Genomic DNA, 24,112 nt, shown 5'->3' on the forward strand with positions numbered 1-24,112 from the left:
CTAAAGCCAAGTTTCTTCCCCAGGACAATCCTGTATCTTTCACTGGCACCCTTTCGCAGCTTGAAGGTCAGGCTTTGCAGTGCCAGAGAGAGAAACTCCGAGAACGAAAATGCGCAGTGCTGGCATATGTGGGAGAATTATCACAGCTAGCATCACTAAATAAGCTATGCTTAAGAGTACCGCCACTTCGTGCACGCGGAAGCGTCTGGGGGCCATTTTGTTTCTGGCTTGCAGTGTTGCCATCTCTCCCAACGAAACCGCCGCCAGTTGTGACGGGCAGAGTGCAACCAGCCACTCTAGCGTCCCCGCAGCAGAGAGAGAAAGAGAGAGAGAGAGAGAGAGAGGCGCGCCCAGAAACAAAATGGCTGCGCCCATATGTAAACAAATATCACGTGGTGCCGACCGACCAATGAATATCCTGGCGGCACATAACAATGAGAGAAAAGAGTGCCGATACTCTAAAAGCCTTCATTTAGTGACGCTAATCACAGCCCAGCAGCCAAGTGCGGGCAATCTGTGTGACATGACTCATTTCAGGTGAAGCTGTCTTGCCGAAACAGAAAATATATTCGTTGAGCAGTAGGAAGAAAAGCCGAAGAATGCACAACCAGTGTAGGGCATGTATTTATTGCGTGGAGACATTTGAAGTCTGTCACGTGTGAGCAAATACCGTACAAACAAACATGCGGGTTAGAATACTAGCAGATATGCAAAAGACGTACAGACACAAGATAGAACGGGTGGGTAAAAGTGTCAGGATAGTGAGTATGCAATGGCATTTTTACACAAGCCGTAAAGCCATTTTCTCGCAACAGCAACATTAGCCTAGCATTTAAAATCAGCTGGTTGTGGCTGGTGAATTCAAGAACAGAACCCTGCACTTACTGGTTTCCTTGCCTTCTTCAAATCTGCTTAGTGCACCTGCATGTCGTCAACTGGCTGCTAGAATATCAGGGGAAGCTGTTCTTGGTGACTAGACTGATATACAGCAAAAACCAGTTTGGACTTACTGCTAAAAAATCCTCCCTTTGGCTATTGTTCACCGCATCAAATGCAAATAAATTTTACTGACTCCAACTGGTGTCTTGAAAATTGCTTTGCAACCGTCAATAAAATTTTTGAATGCTTGGGTTAAGATAGAACTTAGCAGCTACATCTTGTCTGTGGCCTGTCACTATTTTTCAAACTGTTCAAATCATTTACATCGAAATTATTTAAAGGAAATATTTACTGCCTCAAAAGCTAAAATTCGAATTTGCACCCAGGTCAGTTATCACTTCTAGAAAGTGCATCTTAGAAACACAACACTAAAAAATGATCACTGCATTTAACATGGTGGAATTGTTTTCTGTTCGTTGCTCTTGAAATTTTCTCCAGTATACAATTTTTCATGCCTAGTTAGGCCTAACTTTACAAGCGTATGTTGACAGGTGCTGCAGGAACCTATAATTTTTTTATAAAACAAGTTTGTATTTAAAGTGCTAGTGTTTTTTGAAGGTTCTCCGTTTGTGTTTCTGTCAAGGTTCCTGCCAAGCCAGGTGTCTAACAGCATAGCTTTCATAACTGATAACACCGATACAGTGGTTTTCATGGACTGCAGTCACTTTGCATAGGCCAGTTCAGGTTTTTTAAGCCCTCCATAAGATAGTGAAGACATGGCGCCCCTTGTCATTGTTTCACCTCATGCATGGCAAAGGCGAGCTAGTGACAAAAGCCTTTGCAAATTTTACAGCCCACTGGCTTTACACCACTCTACAGTGCCTTTGCTGCACTACAACATAATTCCCAGTGGGAAACTCGTTTACAATAGGTTTTGTGAATACACAATGGTAATTTTTTACAGCCCACTGGCTTTACACCATGGGTAGCCACCCTGTTATATTATTTCCAGTCAAAGATTTGCCTACAATCGGTTTCGTGATTGTACAGTTTCATAAATGTACAATCCGTCATACTAGCCAGTTTGTTTCCAGGCAACTTTTCTGACACATTACGAACTCTTTTTGCTGGTATGCGCTTTCTCGTGTTTGACAAGTGCCCGTTTGTCAGCAAAGCTCTTCTGACAAGTGCTACACCCATAGGGCCTCTCGCCAGAATGCACCCTTTCATGACAAATTAGGTCGTACCTAATAGTAAAGCTCTTCTGACAAATGCTACATACGTGGGGTTTCTTACCCGAGTGGCCTTTCTCATGATCAACCAGAGACCTTTTTGCAGAAAATGTTTTCTGACAGGTGCTACATGCGTAAGGCTTCTCACAAGAGTGCAATAATTCATGGTGAACCAGCTGGGACCTACAAATAAATCTCTCCTGACAGATGGTACACTGATAGGGCCTCTCGCCAGAGTGCAATCTTTCATGAATATCCAGGTGCGGTTTTTGAGTAAAGGTGTTTGAACAGAATCTACAACTGTAGGGCCTCTCGCCAGAGTGCAATCTTTCATGAGAAACCAGGTGGCTTCTTCTACTAAAGCTCTTCTGACAGACACTACACACATGCGGCCTCTCACCAAAATGCAATTTTTCATGAGCAACCAAGTTTCTCTTTAAAGAAAAGCTTTTCTGGCAGGTGCCACACACATGGGACCTCCCGCCGCAGTGAACTTTTTCATGAGCAATCAGTTTGGATTTCTGTGTAAAGCTCCTATCACAGTTGCTACACATGTGCAGATTCTTACCAGTGTGCAGTCTCATGTGTATGTCCAAGTTGCATTTTTTACGAAAGGTTTTTTTGCAAACACTGCAGACGTAGGGCACCTTAGTCGCACAGGCTTCCCCATGAGTGGTCTGGTGGTTGCGTTGTTGACAGGACAGACAGGAATGCAGCTTCCCTCCAAACTGCATTTTCTTGCTGTAAGTCACCAAACTCATAAATAGGCAAAATAAGACGACAGCAAGAAATTGTGAGAATAAGGCAATAGACAAGCTCAAGACACACCACTTCACCTAAAAATCAAGTTTTGTATCCTAAAAATGCAGCGTTGTGCCACACACTCCCGCACTACACACAGCCCAGAAAGCAAAAGATGCCAAAAAATTTAGTGAGCATTTTAAACCCAAATTCACAGATTTATTGACAACTAAAAAATCGCCCGGCTACAGGTCCTACGCATACAAATTACACTTCCAAATCCAGTGTTTTCATTTTGATCAAACCAAAGTGCCTCCAATTGAGCCATCACAAACACATCCATTGAAAATGCCAGGTGACCTCCCTGAATGAATCACAGGTTCTTAAATATATGGTCAAAGAGGAATGTGTTATTTGGTGTTTGATAAATTACCTGGTATTACTTGCGCACCAAACGTACCTAAAGCTATCCAGCTTATTTTACTAAGGTGTAAAAGCGGACTAGTTGGTGCCCAGTTTTGGCGAAAAGCAGCGCAACACAACAGGATGTAAGGACACTGAAGTTCAGAAACACAGGCTCTGACTTACAACTAAATTAGCTGATTGCATGTAGGTAATAATGGAAAAAGCAGAAAGCACCACTCTGTGAAAATGGATGACCTGCGAAGCAGCACGCCCTCCACGGAGCGCACAAACAAAACAAGTTGTTTGTAATTCACACTGAGCATACTTCCTAGCCAATTACCCCAATGAAATTCGGAAATGCCAGAGCATTATCCAAGCGGAAAAACGTAGAGCTGTTTCTTTCCCTTCCACGTCGCAAGCATCTTACCGTTTTGTAACCTGCCAACCTAATCCACTCTGCTGCTGAGGGCACTGGACCGGCTGCCTTGGGTTGTTTGATGGCCTTGTTTAAACCTCACGCCAACACAATGGACATGTCATCACAAAGGGCATGAAACTTATAGGTTCGTGTGCCCGCCTCCCCGCCCCCCTTTGTCCACTCCCAACCTCTGCACGCATAAACCGGCGACCGGTCATGAGCAGATGCCTAGAAGGGAAAGACACTGTTTAACATGTCGCTCTGAAAGTCCTTTAAGCTGAACTGATATTGGCCCACAGCGGCGTTCCAAGCGGCCCAATTGCTGCTCATGCGGGAGGGATTCACACCTACTCGACCATTTAGATCTAGAGGCGGCAACAGCGGTGGCAGCGGCCTTCCGTTCTTTTCGCTCCCATTCACGCTTCTTTTCAAGCTGATTTTTCTTCAGTTTACACTTTTCTTTCCCCAAGCGAACGACATGCCTCCGTCCCATGGCTAGTTAACACTTCGAAGTCCTCAACTTTTATTCTAGCAGACACACATGCATGTGGGTGCCCCTTTTGCTGCCCAGACGTAGGCATCTTATTGGCTGCGCAACACACCAACCCAGACCCAAACCGCTCGATTGCAGAGGACAAGTGACAGGGCGCACTGAGCCATGAAACTCCCACGTCCAAATCTCCCGCCATCACAACCGGTATGTCACTGGTAGCAACATTAAGCCCTGCTGTGCGTGCATGCCTCTCCCTCCACCCCAAACCCATGCATGCCTAAACCGGCAACTGAAGATGGGCGCATAATTAGATGCAAAATATACCGGCGGAGGGAGAAAAACTTTATATGCGGACATACTAAGATCTACTATTATTCTTCAGCCAGAAGAACTATAACCAGCTGGTCAACGAGTGCCACCGACGCGACAATGTCGCTAGGAATGGCTTTCAACCTTAAAGAAGAATGATGTGCTCACGCCGGCGTTCCAACGGGGCAAGTTGCTTTCAACCGAGTTAATCAGCTTCACCGAAATGAAAACTGGGTGGGTGAGGCATATACTGCTTCGCAGTAGCAACAAAAAGTTAAAGTTATAAGAGCACAGATAAACTATCTGTTCGGAAAACAAATCCAACGATGGCCTGCTAACATATGCGTTAGCGTGCTTGTGCATAGAAAACGTGTGGAAAATCTCGCATGTTCGTCATTGCAGCCATGTTCATTGACGCTGCAAGGGTGCTGGCAGTACACAGTCAATGAAAACAAGCCAGATGGCGAGTTTCATTGGGTGAATGCCCAGTTAAATCCTCCAGCAGTACAACTTATACTCCATACTGCAGAGTGTACTAAGCAACACACGTTCAAACACTACGACAGCGAAGTGGCTGCGTAAATACGATGTCATAAGATAATTTTACTCGGACTGAGAGTGGAGTTTACATAAGTTTACATACGTTACAAAGTTTGCACAAGTTACGGAGTTAACATAAAATGCACTACCATGCAAAAAAAAACTCTGGCTGAGGAGTTGCGTCTGGGGCATTACCTCTGCGTCTCAATGGAGTAAAATAACGAGCCTCAGGCGAGATCTCGGTGCATAAGAAAAGACATTCGTCACGAAGGCCGCCGCTATGGATGAATGTGCAAGGTGACAGCAAGCTCTGGTACAGAAAACACAGCCTGTCGCGTGCATTTTCAAAGGAACCACCTTGTTTTTGAAAGACGTACATACAAGAAATGCATGAACAAGACCAACCAGGACTGTTCCTGACGCGTGTGCGGTGCACGCATCTGTTTCACAATGATGGAATGTGTTGTGTGCGTGCCGGAGCATGAACAGAATACTTCAAGGCCAATCGGATCAACAACCAGCATAGGACCCGTCGACGTAGACAAGTGCTGTGCTGTGAAAGCAACCAATTGTTCTACACAGCAAGGTGAATACCGAAATGGTAGGTCATCTTCGTGGCCAACTTTGTACTTTGGCCGGTGCACGTTCGATGTAATCAGAAAATGCTCTGAGGCTTGTCAGTGCCTGGAATTTCCATTTCGATTTAAAGATGCAATAGTTGCCGGCTGTAATGCTAAAGTCGTGGTGTAAAATTGAACGTGTGTATTTCTGGCCCCAATAATGTTTCAGAAAGAACCTCCCTGGGGTTATTTTTCATGAATCAACATCTGAGGAGCTGCACCTTCCTCCAAATCAGAGAACAGCCAGTGAAAGAGGAGCCAGTCTTCCGCGCAATAGCGCCATCACTAGCAGCAGTTTAGTGGACACATTTTTTGCGAAGGTTTCATGGGTGTACAAATTAGCTATACATTTTTGTTTAGACGCACGCCACCCAATTCACTGCCATGCAAGCGGGCAAGAAATTGTCCCTCAGTTTTCGCTGAGCCATTTGCCTGCAAATCAAAAGAGCGCACCAATGCATACTGAGGCACTGCTGGGTGGGCCCGCCGTTTAGAAGGCCCATGAAGGCAAAATACAACATTGTTCAGTTTAAAGGTTGGGACAACTTTCGTAGCTCACTCAGCTCCATTCCAGTCACAAAAGACGTTTTTTTAAAATAAAAATACACAGTCAATACTAAAACTTTTAAATTTCGTGCTAGTCATACATGGGCAGGATTGACACAATATGGAACAGCACTAAGCCTTTATATCAGTGCTAACTGCACGTTAGCACTCGAGTGATATGATAACACGCAACTAGAGGCCCCGCTACGGTCTCCCCGTCATGCTTCCTGCCGGTGGCTTAGGTCAGCGGCGCCCAACCGCACAAAAAAGATTCCGTTACGTCACAAAGAAGTCACCAGAAAGTGGATGGGGAGTCACCACTGTTTAATGTTTACTTTATTACGCGGATAATATGTTCGAAGTTTGCGACAAAACTGGCATTGTTGTTATCCTGGTATTGTTGATAAAACTGGTATTGTTGTTAAACACACTTGAATTTTGCCTTCACGCCCCATTTAACAATGTGTCCAGTAGAAGGGGGCATTCACACACATGGCACGTCCAGCGGCTCCAAAAACAAGCGTACTTTCAATTCAATTTGTTGGCAGGTGGTACAGGGTTGGCTAGGGTTGGCCAGCAGATCGGCAGACCCAGGAAGGTTACTCGAGTTAGCACATTTGCTAGGGTGTTGCTGTCCATGCACGCGTGGCCAGAAACCCAAGACCGCGTGAACTGTCGCCCAAAATTCGAAGCAACTATTGAAGTAACAAAGTCAGCGGTATATGGGTGGGTTTCATGGTGAGCGAAATTACGAAGGGCTGATTGGCAGTCTGAGAACATATATACTGGCGTGGCGGTAGAAACGGTGAGAGTAGCATGCTTCATTGCAAGTGCTATGGTGTGTTCTTCGAAAGAGGTCAGATTAGGTGGGGAAAGAAGAAACCGAGGCAGTGTCATAAGAGGGTAGCTGGAGAAATGAAGTCATGCCTGTTGAATTTGAGGGGATGTTGCTGGCATCAGTAAAGTAAACGACAGAACCGTGAGAATGTAGAAAATGAAGTCATTTGGAGAGGGCCTGAATGCGCAGTACATGACGAGCAGGGTGTCGATCAAGGATTACACTGCGAGGCAAAGACTCGACCTGTGAATTAGTGAAAGTGGCCCAGGCAGGGAATTCCGGCTGTATGGGGGGCTATGCAGAAGTGGGGTAGTTAAGTGCTTCAAGAATAGTGCGGCCTTGGGCTGAAGTCTGCAGGCGCTCGAGTTGGGCCTGCCGAATGGCACGCGGTGTGTACTTCACGGGTGTTGTATATTCCGAGTTCCAGAAGGGTGGCGTTGGGGCCGTAGGAGGGCACTCCCACAGCGATGTGGTAAAGTGTAAGGAGTGGGGCCTCCAGGAACGAGAGCTGAGAAGGTGAGGGTTGCAAGTAGAGAAGTGTGCATAGCCCCCGAGACGTAACAAAAACGACGACACAGAGCCGGTGATGTTCGTGCAGTCCAGCTCTTCAGTCAGCAACTCAGTGGAAGAGACGTGAGAGTTGTGTGACCTGACTGTGAAGTGTCCGCAGAGTCGGTACCAGTGGCCCGCATAATGCGAGGTGAGATCGAGGATCGGGAGGGTATCAACATGCGGTATGCGGGTGGCAAAAGGATGTGGAAAATTAGGGTGTTTCTTAAGGGGGCACGTCAGGAGACGAGTTAAGCATCAGTTTCACATGCCTAACATCTGATCAATCTCATCTTTTCTCACAATGTATGCGGGATACCCGCAGTGCGTGACGTTCGCTAATGTTATTACCAGCTGATAACCCACGAGCAAATATGCGTTGGTACCGGCTGGTGCCAGCTCACATCGAAGTACAGCGGCATATTCCAGAGGCTCCTTTATGGTGCCAGTTCTCGGCTCAGCTACCTTTGCCACCTGCTGAGGCACTGCATCACATTTTTTTTTGGGGGGGGGGGAGGGTTCAAGGTTTCAAGCATGCCATGAATCTGAAATTTTGCAGTGCTAGTGATATACATTTCAGCAAACAGACGAACACTATGAATGGAATATTCAATTAGGTGCATGTGATAAGGAGAGAGGTTGACAACATGATTTATATACGCACAAGGTAGCGAGAAAAAAACGCTCTGAACAAGAAGTAGAAGCTGTTATATACAACATATATAACTTATGTATGAAAGGTTTCGCAAATGGGTAGCTTCTCCGGGTTTTCTCCGAGTCTTACGTTTTTGTTTGCCCACAGTCTCATCTTAGCAAGCAGCTTATGACACCACTTGAGACATTGCCTTCTACTGCAAAGCTGCGCCCTCAGCGCCTGCAACTCGGAAAATGAACACAGTGCCACTTCCATTTGGTAAGCCTGATCTGCGTGTCCACTATTGCTGGATGCTGCAAACTCAGTCCTAGAGGCACTTCAATGCCGCCAGCCGCTATAGCGCAGCGTCATACGACTGAAGAAACGTAACGCCGCGACCAAATTGGCGTAAGAGTTGATTGCCACTAGCTTCTACTGCCGAGCTGGTGTTCACATTCTGGCCTTCCACTACTGCGCTTACACATGACAGTTCACAGCTCTTCACTAGTTGCTTTTGAATCACTGACCGGGGACGCAGTTTTGGCTTTTTCAGGTACGCCAGAAGACCGCCAAAAATCCTCGGCGCGGCACAGGTCCTGAGCGCCGCTCTTGTTGTAGCAACAGGACACCCCCGTTGATTGACTGATTGGTTGATTGATTGATTATGGGGGTTTAACACGCCGACACTAAACAGGCAATGAGGCGTGCCGTAGTGGAGGGCTTCGGATTAATTTTGAATACCTGGGGATCTTTAACCTGCATCGAAATCTAAAACACACGGGCGTTTTCACTTTTCGCCTCCATCAGAAAAGCGGCCGCCGTGGACGGAAATCAAAGCAGCGTCCTTGGGCTCCGCAGCACAACGCCATAGCCACTGAGCCACCGCGGCGGGTGTGAATGTAGAGGAACAATTTTCGTGGCCCTCAAGTCCTTGCACACAATGGACATGTTCTTACCCTCTCCTCAGTCAGTAAGTTGTTGGACAGGCTGCGGATGAGATCATCAAGGTATCCCAAAATTTGCACACGCATTGTACTTGGGCTTTGCAACATGTCCTCTACCTTGTGGTGGCACAACATGAACACGGCGTTCTTCAGACTAGACCTGTAAGCATGCATGCTATCAAATCCACTACTGCCACCACCCTTGCTGCGCATTTTACGTAGTGCATGTGCAAGCCCTTGTTTGAGCAGTGTCGTATGTCCTGATGTGCCACAATGACCAACATACACACGAGATTTTTTAAGCGCTTTCTATGCTCGAGAGCGCAGGTGCTTGTGTTACCACGCCATCAATGGACTTGTTACCAAGAGTCATAGTTTATCTGCAGTCTGAACTTTAACGTTTTCTTGTTCTTTCAGCTTCTTATATTGCCTACATGCAATAAACAGTTCAGCTGTAAGCTGCATGTGTTTGTCAACTTTCTCCTCCTTCCATCCCATATTGTTGCGCTATTTTCACCCAAAAAATTTACTTGCAGGTCTACTGATTGATTGATTGTAGGGGTTTAATGCGCCGACGCAACGCAAGCAATGAGGCGTACCGTGGTGGAGGGCTCCGGATTAATTTTGACCACCTTGGGATCTTCAACGTGCGCTGAAATCTCATACACACGGGCATTTTCGCTTTTCGCCTCCATCAGAAAAGCGGCCGCCGTGGCCGGGAATCGAACCTGCGACCTCGTGCTCAGCACCGCAATGCCTTAGCCACTGAGCCATCGCGGCGGGTTACTTGCAGGTCTACCATCGGCGTCTGAAGGTCTTTTGTGTCACAGTAGAAAGCAGCCGATGCGTGCGAAACTTTACAGAATACAACTTCAATAAAGTGGCTAAATATCTCTAATACGTACAAAAAAATTTCACTGTCGACCTGTCACAAGAATCTTAGTCTCCAGAACTTGCAGCTAAAATGAAGGCTACCCGAAGACTACGAAGGCTACCTGTTCTTTCAGTGTGTTGACAGTAGAGCCTTACATTTAAAAATACTGTCTCGATTGATGATGTACAAATTTGATATAAGGGTGGCTGGAAATATACAAGCATGGGGCTTGATAAAAATAAATTACATCATTCTCATTTAACAAACTATACCTCACTCTAAATCAAGCGCAAAAATTAAAGCTCCCAGGCAAAAACTTCCAGATCAAAGTGAACACAACTGAAACAAAAAAGTTACAAGGAACCGACGATTTCCTTTGCATTAGCAGCACTTCCCACTGAGTTTCAAAACCATAATCTGCATGAGTATGTCAATGTTGTGACAAATGAACACCCTAGCCACAGGAAATGCTGACGTTCATTCTGCAGACATTTCGGAAGCTTAAAAGGGCCATGCAGACAAAACACAAGTTTGGTTCATTCGAAAGATTGCCTCGTTAAAATGATACTGACACCACTTTAACGCAAACTTCGCTCAAATAAGCTATATAATTAGGAAAAAAGGGAGTGGCCATGCGACCCACTAGCTCATTTCCCACAACAGAACCTATTATGCCACATGTCCAGCTGTGCAAGCGGCTGAGGCCGGCATAAGCCAACGCAAAGTAGGCAGGGCTTATAAGCTTGCTGAACCAGTTAGTTGTGCTTAAATTTAGAGCACATTCTTTTGATAGCTGTAATAATGGTGGAATAACCAGCAGAAGTTACGAAAGTACACGTAAACACAGAAGTACCGATGCGTACTGCCCTTGGTACTGAGTTTACTATGCTTGTTTTAGCTGCACAGCAGTGCGGCGCTTTGGGGTTGCCTCACATGACACTGGCCGATGGGTGTAAGCGATGGTGTCTTACGCGGCCATATTTGCCGAGTGAACAGCATGTTTCACGAAACGATTATTTTCTGCCTTAACAAAAACAAGTCAGGTGCAAATACAGTCACAGATAAAGGCAGAAAACGGCCCTACGCAGTATGGTGGCGCCATCTAGGAGGACTGATGGTAAACAAGGCTCCGTAGTCGGCTGCCGAGCCAAATGGCGCACTAGGTTTCGCTTGAAGACCTGTTCTTGGGACGTCATTGCGGACGTCATGAAAACCCACAATTTGGCGGGAGAATAAAAATTTTAACTTAAGTTGATTAATTTCTCAGTGAATAAAGCATCGTTTGTTTCCAGACAGGTGCTGGGGGCACTAAAACACAAAATATTTCGAAGAAAAACTTGCATTTTGCCTGCATGGCTTAAGGCCATGGAGGCAAACCATACTACTGAGTGGTCTATTCGCTCAGTGACGACCTCCACAAAGTCAGCATGTGGCAGGGAATAGTGTAGGTTTTTGGTACCTAAAGAAAAAACCAAGCACTTTAGAATGGCAGTAACTTTGAAACTTGCCTGATCTATCATTAGTACTTCTAACAAGCAAAATGTGGTCAACTGTTCACTGAATGTAACCTCTGCAGAAACTGACCTTGAGGAGACTGCTAAAAGCTCTGATTGGACACAATGATGCGAGGCGGGAAGTCCTCGTAGCTGGTTGTAGACAAGGCCAGCAGGCCTTGGCCACAGCCAGCTACGAGGCTTAATTTGATGTGAGCCCACTTAGCTCTTAACTTTGATGTAGCTCGGGTGCTTCCCTTCTACCACTCTGTGAATCCAATCAATGCAGGCGTTTATATTCACACAGCCAAAAACTAAAAGGGAACACTGCCTAGGTGGCCTTGAGAAATAGCATGAAAAAATTCTGGCTCAGGAAATCCACCTGAGTTTTAAAGAGCAGATCAAGTGTCTTTTGTTGGCGGACTTCAGTGGGGCCATGGTTAACGGCTGTGCACGTATCCCCAGGAAGTGCGCAAAAGCCAAGCCAAGGGGACGGGGAAACAAAGACCATTAAAAACAACTGCTGTCCCATATATACAAATGATTTCCCATATGCTACAGAAAGCGGTAGAACGTGCTTGCATCCACATGGTGTTTTTTTGCGTCAAACTGACTTACTCGTCTCAGCCGATGCAAGAACTCGGAAGAGCTGACGGGCGCCATTTGTGCAAAAAACATAAAACCTTTCACACTGTACCAGTGCAGTCTAACAAGTGACGTTCCACTCACACGCAGAAAGCTGATTTAGGTCACACAGCGTGCTGCCGAAATTGTTGTGTGAATATCAAACTACCCCACAACGGACACAGTCCTTAATATTGGCACCCTTTGCCATGACTGGGGTTGCTCGCCCATTCATCAAGACACGTCAGTTGCAAAAGCTCACAAGGGGCACCAGGAGGAATACCGTATTTACCCGATTCTAACGCGCACATTTTTTCCACAAAAATAGGCCGAAAAATCGCACGCGCGTTACAATCGGATACGAAACCGAAACTGCCGAAACAGCTTAAATTTCGTTCCACTCATCGCCATCTCAAGATTTTTCGAATCTAGGCGCCTAGGCTTTTCTTTCGGCATTCACACAAATCGTCAAATTATTCCACTTCGTGCTTGATAACAGCAATGGCAGCAGCGGCAACAAAGGTGCACCGCTTCCGCGGCTTACGAGCGGCTCCCACGCGTTCACAACGAGCGGTTGGCTGAAGCGTACGCCTCTGGAGAAGCTCGCGGGATGGGTGTGTGAGGCGTGGGCCACGACCCCATCGAACATGGTTGAACGTTGGTCCAGAAGTGTGGCATCGCGAACGCACTTGACGGCAGTGATGACGAGATGCTGCGGTCAGCGGAGGGCGACGAGGAGTGAGATCAGTGAGATTACTTCGGGAAATAAATCGCCCATTTCTCTCGCATTAGTTTTTCTTGCTCACAAAATTCCTTGCGCGTTACAATCAGAGGTGCAAGTTTTTTCGGTTTTTCGCCTGGAAAATCGGGTGCGCGTTAGATTCGGGGGCGCGTTAGAATCGGGTAATTACGGTATATAGATGGGGCATACTTAATATAGACAGCAGGAAACCACTGCGCGATCAGGGTGTCCATGAAATGACAAAACAATGTGCTTTATGTTCATGCTTGACAGATTTGTTGCCCACGCAAGTGGCTGACTTCAATGCTTGCCCCATGTTCCGTGTCACTTGCATGGCTTTTTATTTTGTATTCATAGTCTTAATCTTTCCCCCTTTTCTTGCCTCCTTCATTGCTATATTGAACAGCCCGTAAAAATAAAAGTTGAGTTCAAGTTGCGCTGTCTGTTGCCAGTCACTGATCAATAGTTAGCAGTTCTGAATTCTCATAAACATAAAAAAAAAACACCCAAATCACCGCCTTAGTGCACCGCCTTAGTGCCCACTTCCTTATGATGCAGGTTACCTGTATATGCAGATAAAACCTTTTGCCAGTTCTGGTGTTAAAAACCTTGGCTGTGATAATACTCACACCCATATTAAGTGCAAGTTTATTTATTGCATCAAGCGTTCCACAGGCTGCTTTTATTTTCATCTGTACAACACACTATAGAACTCAGCAAAAAGGTATCGTGATTAGGCCCAGGCTGTCCCTAATGTTTGTGTTCAACAAGCAAGAACAGTGCAAGCATGGCAACATACCCTGTGTTGCCGGAGCAGCAGCAGGTGAGAGGACCAGCTTCTGCCGCAACATCAGCACCATCTGCCGAAGTGTAGAATTTCTCCGAGGAGCCATCTTGAGCTTTGCAGACATCCCAAACTGAAAAAAAAAAAAAAAAATCTCAGAAAAGCTAAAGGCCCTGGCTGCTGTAAAATCTTCAAACTGTTTATTGCTGGGTTTAGGGAAGTAGGGTCCATCAATTATCGGAGCAAATGATAACGGTGATGTGCCGCAAGCAGCTATGTTTTGTGGTCTCTCTACCTCACAGTATGCATAACCCTAGCATTGCACAAAGCAGGCACTAATGCACACTGCGAGGAACCACCGTGGGTTCGAGCTAACTGAGCACACTCACGATACTGAAACGCCGTCGCGCCAACACAACACCGCCTCTGTTGGGCAGGTGGAGTAGTGGCGACAAAGGAATATGCCCAGGGCACGGAGGGAAGACGTTTATTTTATACTAACGTTCTAGTCACATATTTTACAGACCAAATTACATAATTTACAGTACAGGTACGTACTTCCCGTTAGGTGAAAGGGGCGATGGGGCGCCACGCGCAAGTGTGCGCGTCGTCGGCGCAAAGCCAGTAGGCTCTTCGGTCAGGGCAAATTCCGGGGTGCACGCACGTTGTGCGCGCGCACATCGCTGTGCTGGCCAGATCAGCTCGCAGCAGCGAGGGAGACGGGGACCATTCGCTCACAGGCGCGTACCGCACGGCGTGTTCGTCGAGTGGTAGGCACGGCCTTACTATATGCAAGCGTAGGGGCAAGAGGGGCAGCCTTAGGCACGGGCCGCAGCCGGAAGGGCTGGTGGGCTTTCGCCAGCGCAACAGACTTGCAGCCGGCTGGTAAAGAAAGCGTCACATACCTTCGGCCAACGCCTTCGGCGTCCTGGAAGCGTCCCCCCGAACGGACCCCCGCGCAGGGCGCGCGTTCGCGTCCCGGCGAGAGTCGGGTTCAGGCATCGTTCAAACGGACCAATGAGGTGAGGTTAGCTCCGCTACCAGGGCGGAGCGCCCGCTGCGTGACAGTGTTTTATCGCAGCAACGGTCGCTGAAGCCTTCACCTCGGGCAGGAGTTTGAGACGACGGCTCGGCTGTGCACAGTGGCGCCGAGACGAGCCGGCATTTCGGGGAGAGAGGGGAAAAGCGCCGCGCAACGCCACAAACCCAGTGATCGCGCAATGGCTTGGGCGTCAGGATCCCCACACTTCAGAATTTGTTTTGTTACACAAAGGCAAATGTGCCTAGTTATGTTAGATATCCATTTACCTTAAAGGAGCACTGACACCAATTTTCGGTGTTAATATTATTGCACAGTTCACTTCCTTCACTCAACAGAATACCCTGGCTGAAATATGAGCGACCTGCGACGCGAAGAACATAGTTCAATTCAATCTCATTTATCGCGCCGACAGAGCAGCGGGTAGAGCGGCACTCAGCAAATGGACATCAGCGTGACATCACCCCGTGAAGCCAAAAGAAGTGCTGCGACAAAGCTCGTCAGAAACTCGTAACGTCACTTCACGCGCGTGGCCCCACGAGCGGCGAATGGGCACAACGCCCTCTCAAGCAGGCGCCGGTGACGTCCGCACGAAGCAGTGAGGTCAGGCCGGGATTCTGTCATATGCGCCGTTCGGAATGAAAGCGCGGGAATTTGAAACAAACGATTTTCAGGCCGTTCAATGTAATTAACTATCGCGCGCTGAAGTATTTAAAGTGCTGTTTCGGGTTCACCAGGCCATTAAGCATCGATAAAAGCAATAAAAGTCTAACATAAAATTTTCGTGTCAGTGCTCCTTTAAATGGCATGCTCCCAACAGCCGCCTACTTACTGCAGGCACACAATAGTTACTAATTTTATTTGTTATTTTTTGCAGGAAAAATGGCTGCAATCAAGAAGTGCTCATTAGCTTATGCAACTTATATATTCTGGCTTTTTTTTAGACATTAAGCTAGAGCAGTCTATGCAGGCATCAATTCTGCTAGTGGCATAAGGAAGAGCAGCACGGCATGAACATGTGAAAACTTCATGAAACAGGTGCCCTAACCGAATCTTGAAAAAGTTCACAGAAAGACTACTGAAAATCTCTTTTACTACTGTCTGCTTCTCCTTTATAGGAGGTAAGCAGCGCGCTTTCACTGTTGCCACTTAATGATCACAAAGGATACAGAGACACCTTCACTAGATCAGAATGCAAATGAAGAGTAAGGACGGACTTGTAAGACAGCATCCACTTCCGACAAGTGGGGGTCCGTCATACAGCAGTGCATTTTGATGCACTGGAACAGACTACATACAAATCACCGAATGTCTCAAAAATACACAACCAGTTTGAAGTATTAGTTTCTCAGTTTATTACCTCTTAAAAATAATGTGGAAGTCAGGACCTGTTGGTTCATAATTGTTTGAAGACAAACCAGCGCAAAAACGCTACACCAACAGAAGAAAGAAGGCAAAAGGGCAGTCAGTGGACATACAACTTTTTTATTAAAAGAGCTCCCATTAAATACTTTTCCAGTGACACGCTATACGTGGATAGTACACCACCCTCCCCCTCAAAAAACAAAAATCCCCACGGAACCCTTCGCACTTAAACATGCGTCATCCTGCGGCCCACATCAAGAAACACGACTTCTTTATCACTTAGTGCCACTAGAGGCTCACTGATGCATTTCTCTCTTCCGTTCTTAGTCAAGAATGCTCCTATCAGCTCTTGTTCATGCTTCGATGCCCTTGCCCCACAACAGTGACACTTTCCAAATCAAAAGTGCTCTTGCACTGGTGCACATACCACACCAAGTTACTGCCTGTGCCATTGGTGAGGCTTGTACAGTGCTCACGGATACGGTCACTAATACACTGCCCATCTGACTGATGTAAAACAGCACAACAAGGGGACCGAATAAACCATTATTTCTGTGCATTCAGTTGACTCAGTACAGTACTGCATGTACTGGAACCTTTCTCAGGCTCCTTCATATCAATGCACGCGCACAAGCCTGAAAGCTTTCAGGGCAGCGTTGCCATATTGGAAAAGGGTTGCAACACCAGCTGCCGGTATAAATTTCACCAGATTTCACGAGCACTAAAGTACGGCCGTTATAAATTATTCCCAGCTCCTGCATCCTTTGCGCATGCAGTTTTGCTGGAGCCTAGTCTTTAAGGTGGCGTTTTTGTTGCTTTTCTACATCCCATCACGGAAGGGGCGACTTTGATTACAGCAAAATAGGTTTGAGCGAAATAAATTTTTTTTATTCATATCTGTCGGAGTAACAGTTAAAAGAACTCTTACTCCATTTTGTTTCGGCATGCTTGCACAGACTGTACTTTTTGTCTAGGACTTGGTGCAAGGTATATTTCTCTCAAATTATTATGAGCGCATTCAACATTTCATTGGTTACCGTACCATCAACGTGTCATACAAAACAAGTTAGTGAGGAAACGCTGGCAGGACGTCCTCCATGAAGAATTTCGAAGGATGTTGTTCGGTGTGGTTTGTTTACTCATATGTCCCATTTGAGTATTATTACCTTCGGGGGCTGGTGAAAACCAAAAAACATTTTCAAGCACGCTAAAACACGCATGCATTCCTATAATGTGAGTCATACTGCATGTTTAGGAGCTGGAGATACCTCCATTTAGGAAATGAAAACCATGGTTCAAAGCAGTAACAAATTTGTTTCTTCACTTTTCACCAGATATTGTCTGGTGTAGCTGTACTGACACGTTAACACCAGTAGCCCCCAAATTCCACCAGATTCTCAGTATCTGGTGCCCAATTTCACCATCTGGCAACACTGTTTCAGGGGCTGAGAATACTAACCGTACACCGTGCCTTAGGGGCACCCTTTTCAAGTTGTGAAAGAGCATGGTAGTACAGCACTACAATGTTTTTTTGTTTTTTTTTTTTTTCGCACATTCTCTCTTGACTCGGGCATTCTTGTGGTTTGTTTTAACTTTCTGGACAATGCTTCTGCCACTGCATGCAACATTTGGGTATGAAACCTGACAGGTATCGGGTGTCCCACCTGTTGGCCAAAGCTCCGCTCCACCGAGTGAACACAGCTGTTTTTCAAAGCACGGTGAAAGAACATGTTGGCAATGCTGCATCTGACAAGCTTACAGTGCACAGAACCGTTTGTTCTTGGAACGCGGTTCGTATTTGACACTTGGAACACGGTAAGTACATAAAACAGGTGTCTTCATCGCCAAAAGTCAATCTTAAATCAAGAAAGCCTATGGCATAGTAGTCGTTTTTGTCAACAATGGCACAGGCAGTAACTTGGTGCAGCATGTGTGCAAGTGCAACAGCACTCCAGATTTGGAAAGCATCTCTATTGTGGGATGGGGGCACCAATGCACAAACGAGAGCTGATAGAGGAAGTTTTGATCAAGAAAGGAGGGAAATGCGTCAGTGAACCACCACTGGCACGAAGTGATAAAGAAGCCACGTTTTTTAATGCGCACCCCAGGATGACACGTGTTTAAGTGTGAAGGGTTCTCCAATGACCTTTGTTTCTTGAAGGGGAGGGGGCTGTACCCTGTGCCCATACTGTATGTTGAGTGCAAAAGTATTTAATGGGGTTATTGAATAAGCCAACTGTTGTTAGTACAGTGACTGTCGTTGTACCTTGTTTCTCTTTTTTATGTTCAATTTTTTTTACTGGTTTGTAACTAAATTTCTAAAAGTAGGTTGGAGAAATCAATGCACATTCCAAGTACAAATTACGTGTTCTTAACACAGGCAAGCATTCCTACGCCTAATTAATGAGAAACCTTGCCCTCCCACGCATGTGTAAAACAAAGCATTATAAAAATTATTCTGCAAAGTAAAATAGGCCCTACGGCCTTCTTCATTTCATACCTAATTGCGTATACTGCCTGCATAGATTGTTACGGCAGCAGGAAGCTTGTGTATTGAGCGGCAAAGCCAAATTTCAAGGGGCTTGGTGAACAGTGCCCTATAAGGGATACGAGAGCATATCGGATTGCTTGACTGCCCCTGATAAAATGTATTTGCAGCAATGCATACGTGTACAGTAATTATACCTAGTTTAAAGAGGCCGAGTGCATACACTCTAATGCATTATTGGACAATGCCACTCCGGAATTTCCATACAGAGGGAGGAGCATAGAGTGAACATTCTATTGATAGCCTTCCCTGTTTGTTTTCAGGCACACAGCAACCAATAGTAAAGTTCAGCAGGTCTGTAAAAATCCTTACACTGGTGAGGCTTTCACCTTTACCAGCACAAAAAAAAAAATTACGTTCTGAGTTTTGCACATGACAGCTACTATTGACTCATAAGACAGCATTACAGAAGTCTGCAGCCAAATGTAGAATACCAGCTGTCCTCTAGAGAACACAAACTTTTGTTCAACTGGAAGAGCATGCATTTTGTAGCTCTCTTGGCTCTTGTTCGACAACCAACGACGCTTTGTTTGCTGAGAAGCAAATAAACGAAGCCGGCATTTCTCTTGGCCGTTTCCCTTCCATTTTTTCATCACGCATGAGACCATGTCACAAAGTGCCTGAGCAAGCCACGCTTGACTGATAGTCACCATCTCATGAAAGCCAGTTCTTATTGGCTTCCCTTCTGTCGCAAACATTGGAAGCCAATAAGGAAGGGCCTTTTTAATACCATCATTGTGTGGTAACATAGTAGCAAAGTCAGCCACACTTTCCCACGAATTCCTAGGCGGTAGTATTGCCTGAAAATAGGTGTTGAAAAAATATATATTTATGTGTATATATACACATATATATAGCTTAAGAGGGTTCAACACTGGTCGACCACTCTCGACATGTCGTAGACGCTCGAGTCACGGCCCAGGGGTAAAAAAGAAGGTTCCCTTCACCCCGAGTAGTCCGCGTGGCACTGGCTACCACCCTTAAAGGAGTACTGACACGAAATATCAAAGCTGTGATAACTATGTAAAACGCTTCCTTTTTATCAGGAGATATCTCCCAGCAAGTTTCAACAGCAACCGTTCAGCGAAACATATTTAAAATCCATTTCAATCTTCGCCCCCACGAGAAAGCCCAGAGCGGGCCGATGTGACATCATCTGCTACGTGCCCCAAACTGCCGACGTCGGGGCTTCCGTGACGAAGCCGACGCGCTGGCTGTGGTTGGCGCGCGCTGCTCGGGAGTGTGTACACGTCATGGTTTTGGGACTGACGTCATGCTGCCCGGGCCTGTGGGGATGGCGAAAACCTCGGCCGGTCTGGGCGCGCGCGTGCGCTCGCTCGCGCGCGCTTCCAGAGAGGCAGCGATACGGCAAGAATGGTGACGCCATGTGATACATGCTGTCATGGCGGCCGCTCGGCGTTTTTTTGTCGAAACCGAAACTGGCACGAATAAACGACGCCGTAAATGAATGTTTACGCTGCGCTCGACCGTCTAATCTGTCATTCTAGGATTAGTGGGCTGGTAGGCACGCATAGCAGCGAAAAAAACGTAACATAAAATTTTCGTGTCAGTACTCCTTTAAGCGCAGGCAACAAATCCCTTAACCTAAATACCCGAGAAAGTGGAGGGTAAAAACAGCCCCACCGGTAGCGTAGTGGTCATCGCAGCAGACGCATATTCTGGAGGTTGTGGGTTCGAATTCCACCCGGCAGATATTTTTTCTCTACTTTCTTTCTTTCTTTCGAAATTCTTTATCTGTTCCAATTACCTACCGCATCCTCCCCTTTGCTCTCTTTGGCATTCTTGACTGCCATTCTGATTTGCTATATATGTTAGTGGTTAGTAGGTACTGCAGGCTGTCGCATTTACCTGTATGCATGCTGTATTGACTGCTCTTGTATGCAAAGTGAAACGTTTCAACCAAATCAAAACTTACACAAAACCTACCACCTGGGCTGAAGCATCACATTTCGTGTTGGCTCATTGAGGTTTGCGACTTCATGACCAACAAAAGCGCTCACTATATTTCACATGTCTATGCCTCAGGGTTTCTCAGAAAAATGCTCAGAAAAGCTCCATCAATACCATTTGCCCATACATTCAAGATTCGTGGTGCCATGAATTGTTGTGCAGGAAGTTCATGGGCATCAATACCTGCTTTCACATTTTTAGCATATCCTGTTAATAAGGATCAGCTGCTGGTGCAAGTTGTACATTCCAGACATGCTAATCTGCTTGTATAAACCAATGAGTGTATTCTGCTGAAGAAACCAGTGGCACAGTCGTTTCTGGAATTCCATATAACCCATAGCACAACTACTACTGATACATACCCATAAAAATACCAATTCTGCAGACCACACCATATACCATAGTGAAAGTAGCATGCTTGCTGCACTTTAATTTCACATGTTAAAACATTTCAGTGGCTTGATTATCATCCCATACGAAGAGATGAAGTTGCTTAAAAATTATCCATGATGTACATTAGAATAAACTTTTTTGTGCACTGTGTTCATTGCTTCATATTTGGGTGCTTATTGGAGGAAAAATCTGGATTCTCACCTGGGAATTCCCCTTCTGTTTGGGAGCTTTCAGTGCTACGTAAGAACAGGTCACACTGCAAGCCTGAAAACAAAATGCATATTCAGCACCGCATACAGCCCAGTGGTTGGACAGGGCAAGGATGGTACCTATGGAACTCGAGGTATTGTTCGCCTGCACGTATTGGCTGCAGGATGTGCCCTGGCTTTGGGATGCATACGCAGACATTGTCATTACACAGCTCTTCGGAATCGATGGTGTTGACCATGCAATGCTCGTTGTTGGTATTGCAGCGTCGTCTGCAAGCGAAACGGAACACCTAGTAAGAATTTACTCAATGATACTAAACGCCAACAGTAATAAGCAGACGGCTATTTTCCCATGACGAAAACAGCCTTCGCCCACCAGATGTGCCTCTCCAGGTCAATCAGCACGTAAACTGATAAGTTTTTACTTTGCAAAGCAACTTACCATCCATTTATGGACTTTTCTTTCCCTTTCAGCACTAAATAAAGTTATAATGTCGACTACGGCAGCTGCAAATGTCAAAACCGTGTTTTGTTGCCTTGTTTACTGTTCCCATTCATACATAGATGGCGCGAAATACCACTCAAGGACTGCTGTCCGCACTTGCTCTGTTTTTGACTAGATTTGTACCTGGACTACTTTTGTTACGGTTGATAGTAATCGTGAACGATTGGGTATGCTCAACAAACAGGGTCACGTGGAGACTTCGCTTATGCCTTGCGCCTGACGGCTGTGCACTGGCATAGTAGGCACCGCACGATTTCTATGTTTACGTGTGCGTTTTTAACATCCATTGTTTACCCCACCACTGTTACTGCTAGAAATGTAGTGTTTGAGATGGATTTTGTGCGCCTCAGCCAATCACGTACAATGAGCAGCCCATAATACGTCATGGGTTCAGTGCGGAAAGGTAGGTGGTGAGTTGCATGACTATTCTCTGCTTTCCCCATTTGAGTGAAGTCATTTGAGTATGTTCCTTATTTGAGTTAACTTTGTGTTAAAAGCGGTGTCAGCGCTATTTCGATTTAAGCAAACTTGCATTGAGTCTTTATCAAGGCAATCTTTTGATTTAAGCAAACTTTCATTGCGTCTTTATAACCACTCAAGATCAATCCCGACAGCGCCGGCTGTTTTCCTGGCGGAGCGAACTTGATTAAGTACCGTACTGGATTCATTTCGACGTAGCTTTGTGCGTGGTGGCTAAATATTTTAGGTTCGCTTCGAACAACTGCAGTGACATGTTTGACATGTTTAATGGCCACGGGCACTCGAGTAACATTACCTGTATTCCACGTAAATGCTCGAGGCGCAATCACACTTTCAACGAAGGCCGGACCGGCGCCTGCGGGTCGCTGCCGAATGCCACTCCGCTCAACTACAAACACTACACACCGCTGCGGTTTCAGGGTAGTCGTCAGAAGCGGTAACACGGACCTCCGCAATGCAGGCAGCACGAACAACACGACGATCGGAGGCCTTTCGAGACGCAGCTGTGTGGGCCACACCGATGCTTTGGATCACGAAATCACCGGGCCTCTTCACAGGCATAAACAACGTTCGTCCGGTCGCAGTGAGGCACTAACAGGAGCTCATTTTCGCACCTCCACTTCTCCGCGCTGACACTCTCCACGAACACTTGAACGACAGTGCAAACAGCAATGCGATCCACGGCAGAACGCAAAGCAGTGGTGCAAAACCTCCTTGTCCAACCCCTGCCCCAGTGGTTGCTTCTGCGCGGGAGCGGTTTCTCGCACTTGATCGCTTGATCCGCTTGATCCAACCTCCTTGGCTTGATCTCACATCTCACCCCCACTGCTCTCTGCGCATGCGCCATGTTACTATAGCAACGGAGGCGCGTTGTTTGTTTCCAGGACGCCGCGGCGCCCAATTCAAACGGGAAAACGCGGTGGTGTACGCCTCACATCGAACGCGCCGTCGGCAGCGAGAAGCGTCGTCACCCCAAATACTATCGCGATAAATAAATGCGAACACAAAGCGCGAGGCTTTCGGCGCATTGAGCTCAGCCTAGCGACGGGCAGCTGATCTGACAAATTTAGATATGTGCGCTGGCTGTGGCTAGGTTATTCGGCGCGTCATGCGCTAGCATTGCTAGCATGCTCTTTTTAGGGCTGCACATCGATAAAAAAATTAATCCGATTAATCGAGAGGCATTAATCAATTAATTGATAGTTAATCGGTTGGTGCCAAAAAACACCTTTTGAGTTAGAAGTTTTTTTTTTGTTGTTGTTGTTATGGGGTCTTTCACACTGCATCGTCCATGTGGGTGGTTGTTCAGATGGCGTGCTAAACAGACCCTCGCGCAGAAGTTGTGGCTGGAACGCGTGAGGCCGGAGCTTTTCGTCGTTGCCACTTCATACCTGCGGTTTTAATTATTGCATTATACGAGCGGGCTGTTATGATGTAAGGTAACAGCGCGAGGTAATGTAATTAGAGTTTTGGGGAGCTTGATTTCTGGTTTAATGTGCTCGTAGATTAACTGGTAAAAAATTTATCGCGATTAACGCGTCAATCGATTGATGGGTACAGCAATCTATCAATCGCCCAAGGCGATATTTACAGTCCGATGGTCGCAGGGTCCAGAAGTTGGTCCCAAAAGTGCGGAACACGCTCACGACGCGAACGAGTAAAGAACAAGCGTCATTGACAAATAAAACGGCCACTAGTCCGAAAAAAAAAAAAAAAACTACGGAGCCATGAGGTCGACCAGCTCCTGAGTACCATATCTCTTCGACAGCAGGGGGGTTCGGCTTCCGGAGCTCATGACGCTCTGTGACACTACAGCTAAAAAATTCACGCATCTCCACGAAGTGAATTATGACGTTCTTACCGTAAATTACCCGTGGCATTGTCTACTCGCGCATGTAAATGAGTGACAACACGTGTGTACAGTACAATGCATACAA

The 24,112-nt window shown here is 46.3% G+C and overlaps 1 protein-coding gene across 3 annotated transcripts; it reads right to left on the reverse strand.

Annotated features, from left to right (window-relative positions):
• LOC144149977 (uncharacterized) lies at nt 1-23,797 on the reverse strand. 3 transcript variants are annotated; one of them, XM_077681741.1, is made up of 5 exons: nt 22,581-23,797; nt 21,311-21,460; nt 21,183-21,245; nt 13,681-13,798; nt 1-2,852 (listed from the first exon to the last, which is right to left on the reverse strand). In XM_077681741.1, the coding sequence occupies exons 2-5, from the start codon at nt 21,393-21,395 to the stop codon at nt 1,991-1,993; spliced, it is 1,128 nt and encodes a 375-aa protein (XP_077537867.1). In that variant the 5' UTR covers nt 21,396-21,460; nt 22,581-23,797; the 3' UTR covers nt 1-1,990. The 3 variants fall into 3 exon arrangements, with proteins under 3 accessions (XP_077537867.1, XP_077537865.1, XP_077537866.1); XM_077681739.1 differs by having other exon boundaries at nt 22,471-23,796; XM_077681740.1 differs by having other exon boundaries at nt 2-2,852; nt 22,623-23,795.
• Nucleotides 23,798-24,112: the final 315 nt, after the last annotated feature.

Source organism: Haemaphysalis longicornis, unplaced genomic scaffold (assembly GCF_048455015.1).
Source record: "Haemaphysalis longicornis isolate Haplotype H1 unplaced genomic scaffold, Haemaphysalis longicornis Haplotype H1 scaffold_8, whole genome shotgun sequence".
In the NCBI taxonomy this organism is placed as follows: domain Eukaryota; kingdom Metazoa; phylum Arthropoda; class Arachnida; order Ixodida; family Ixodidae; genus Haemaphysalis; species Haemaphysalis longicornis.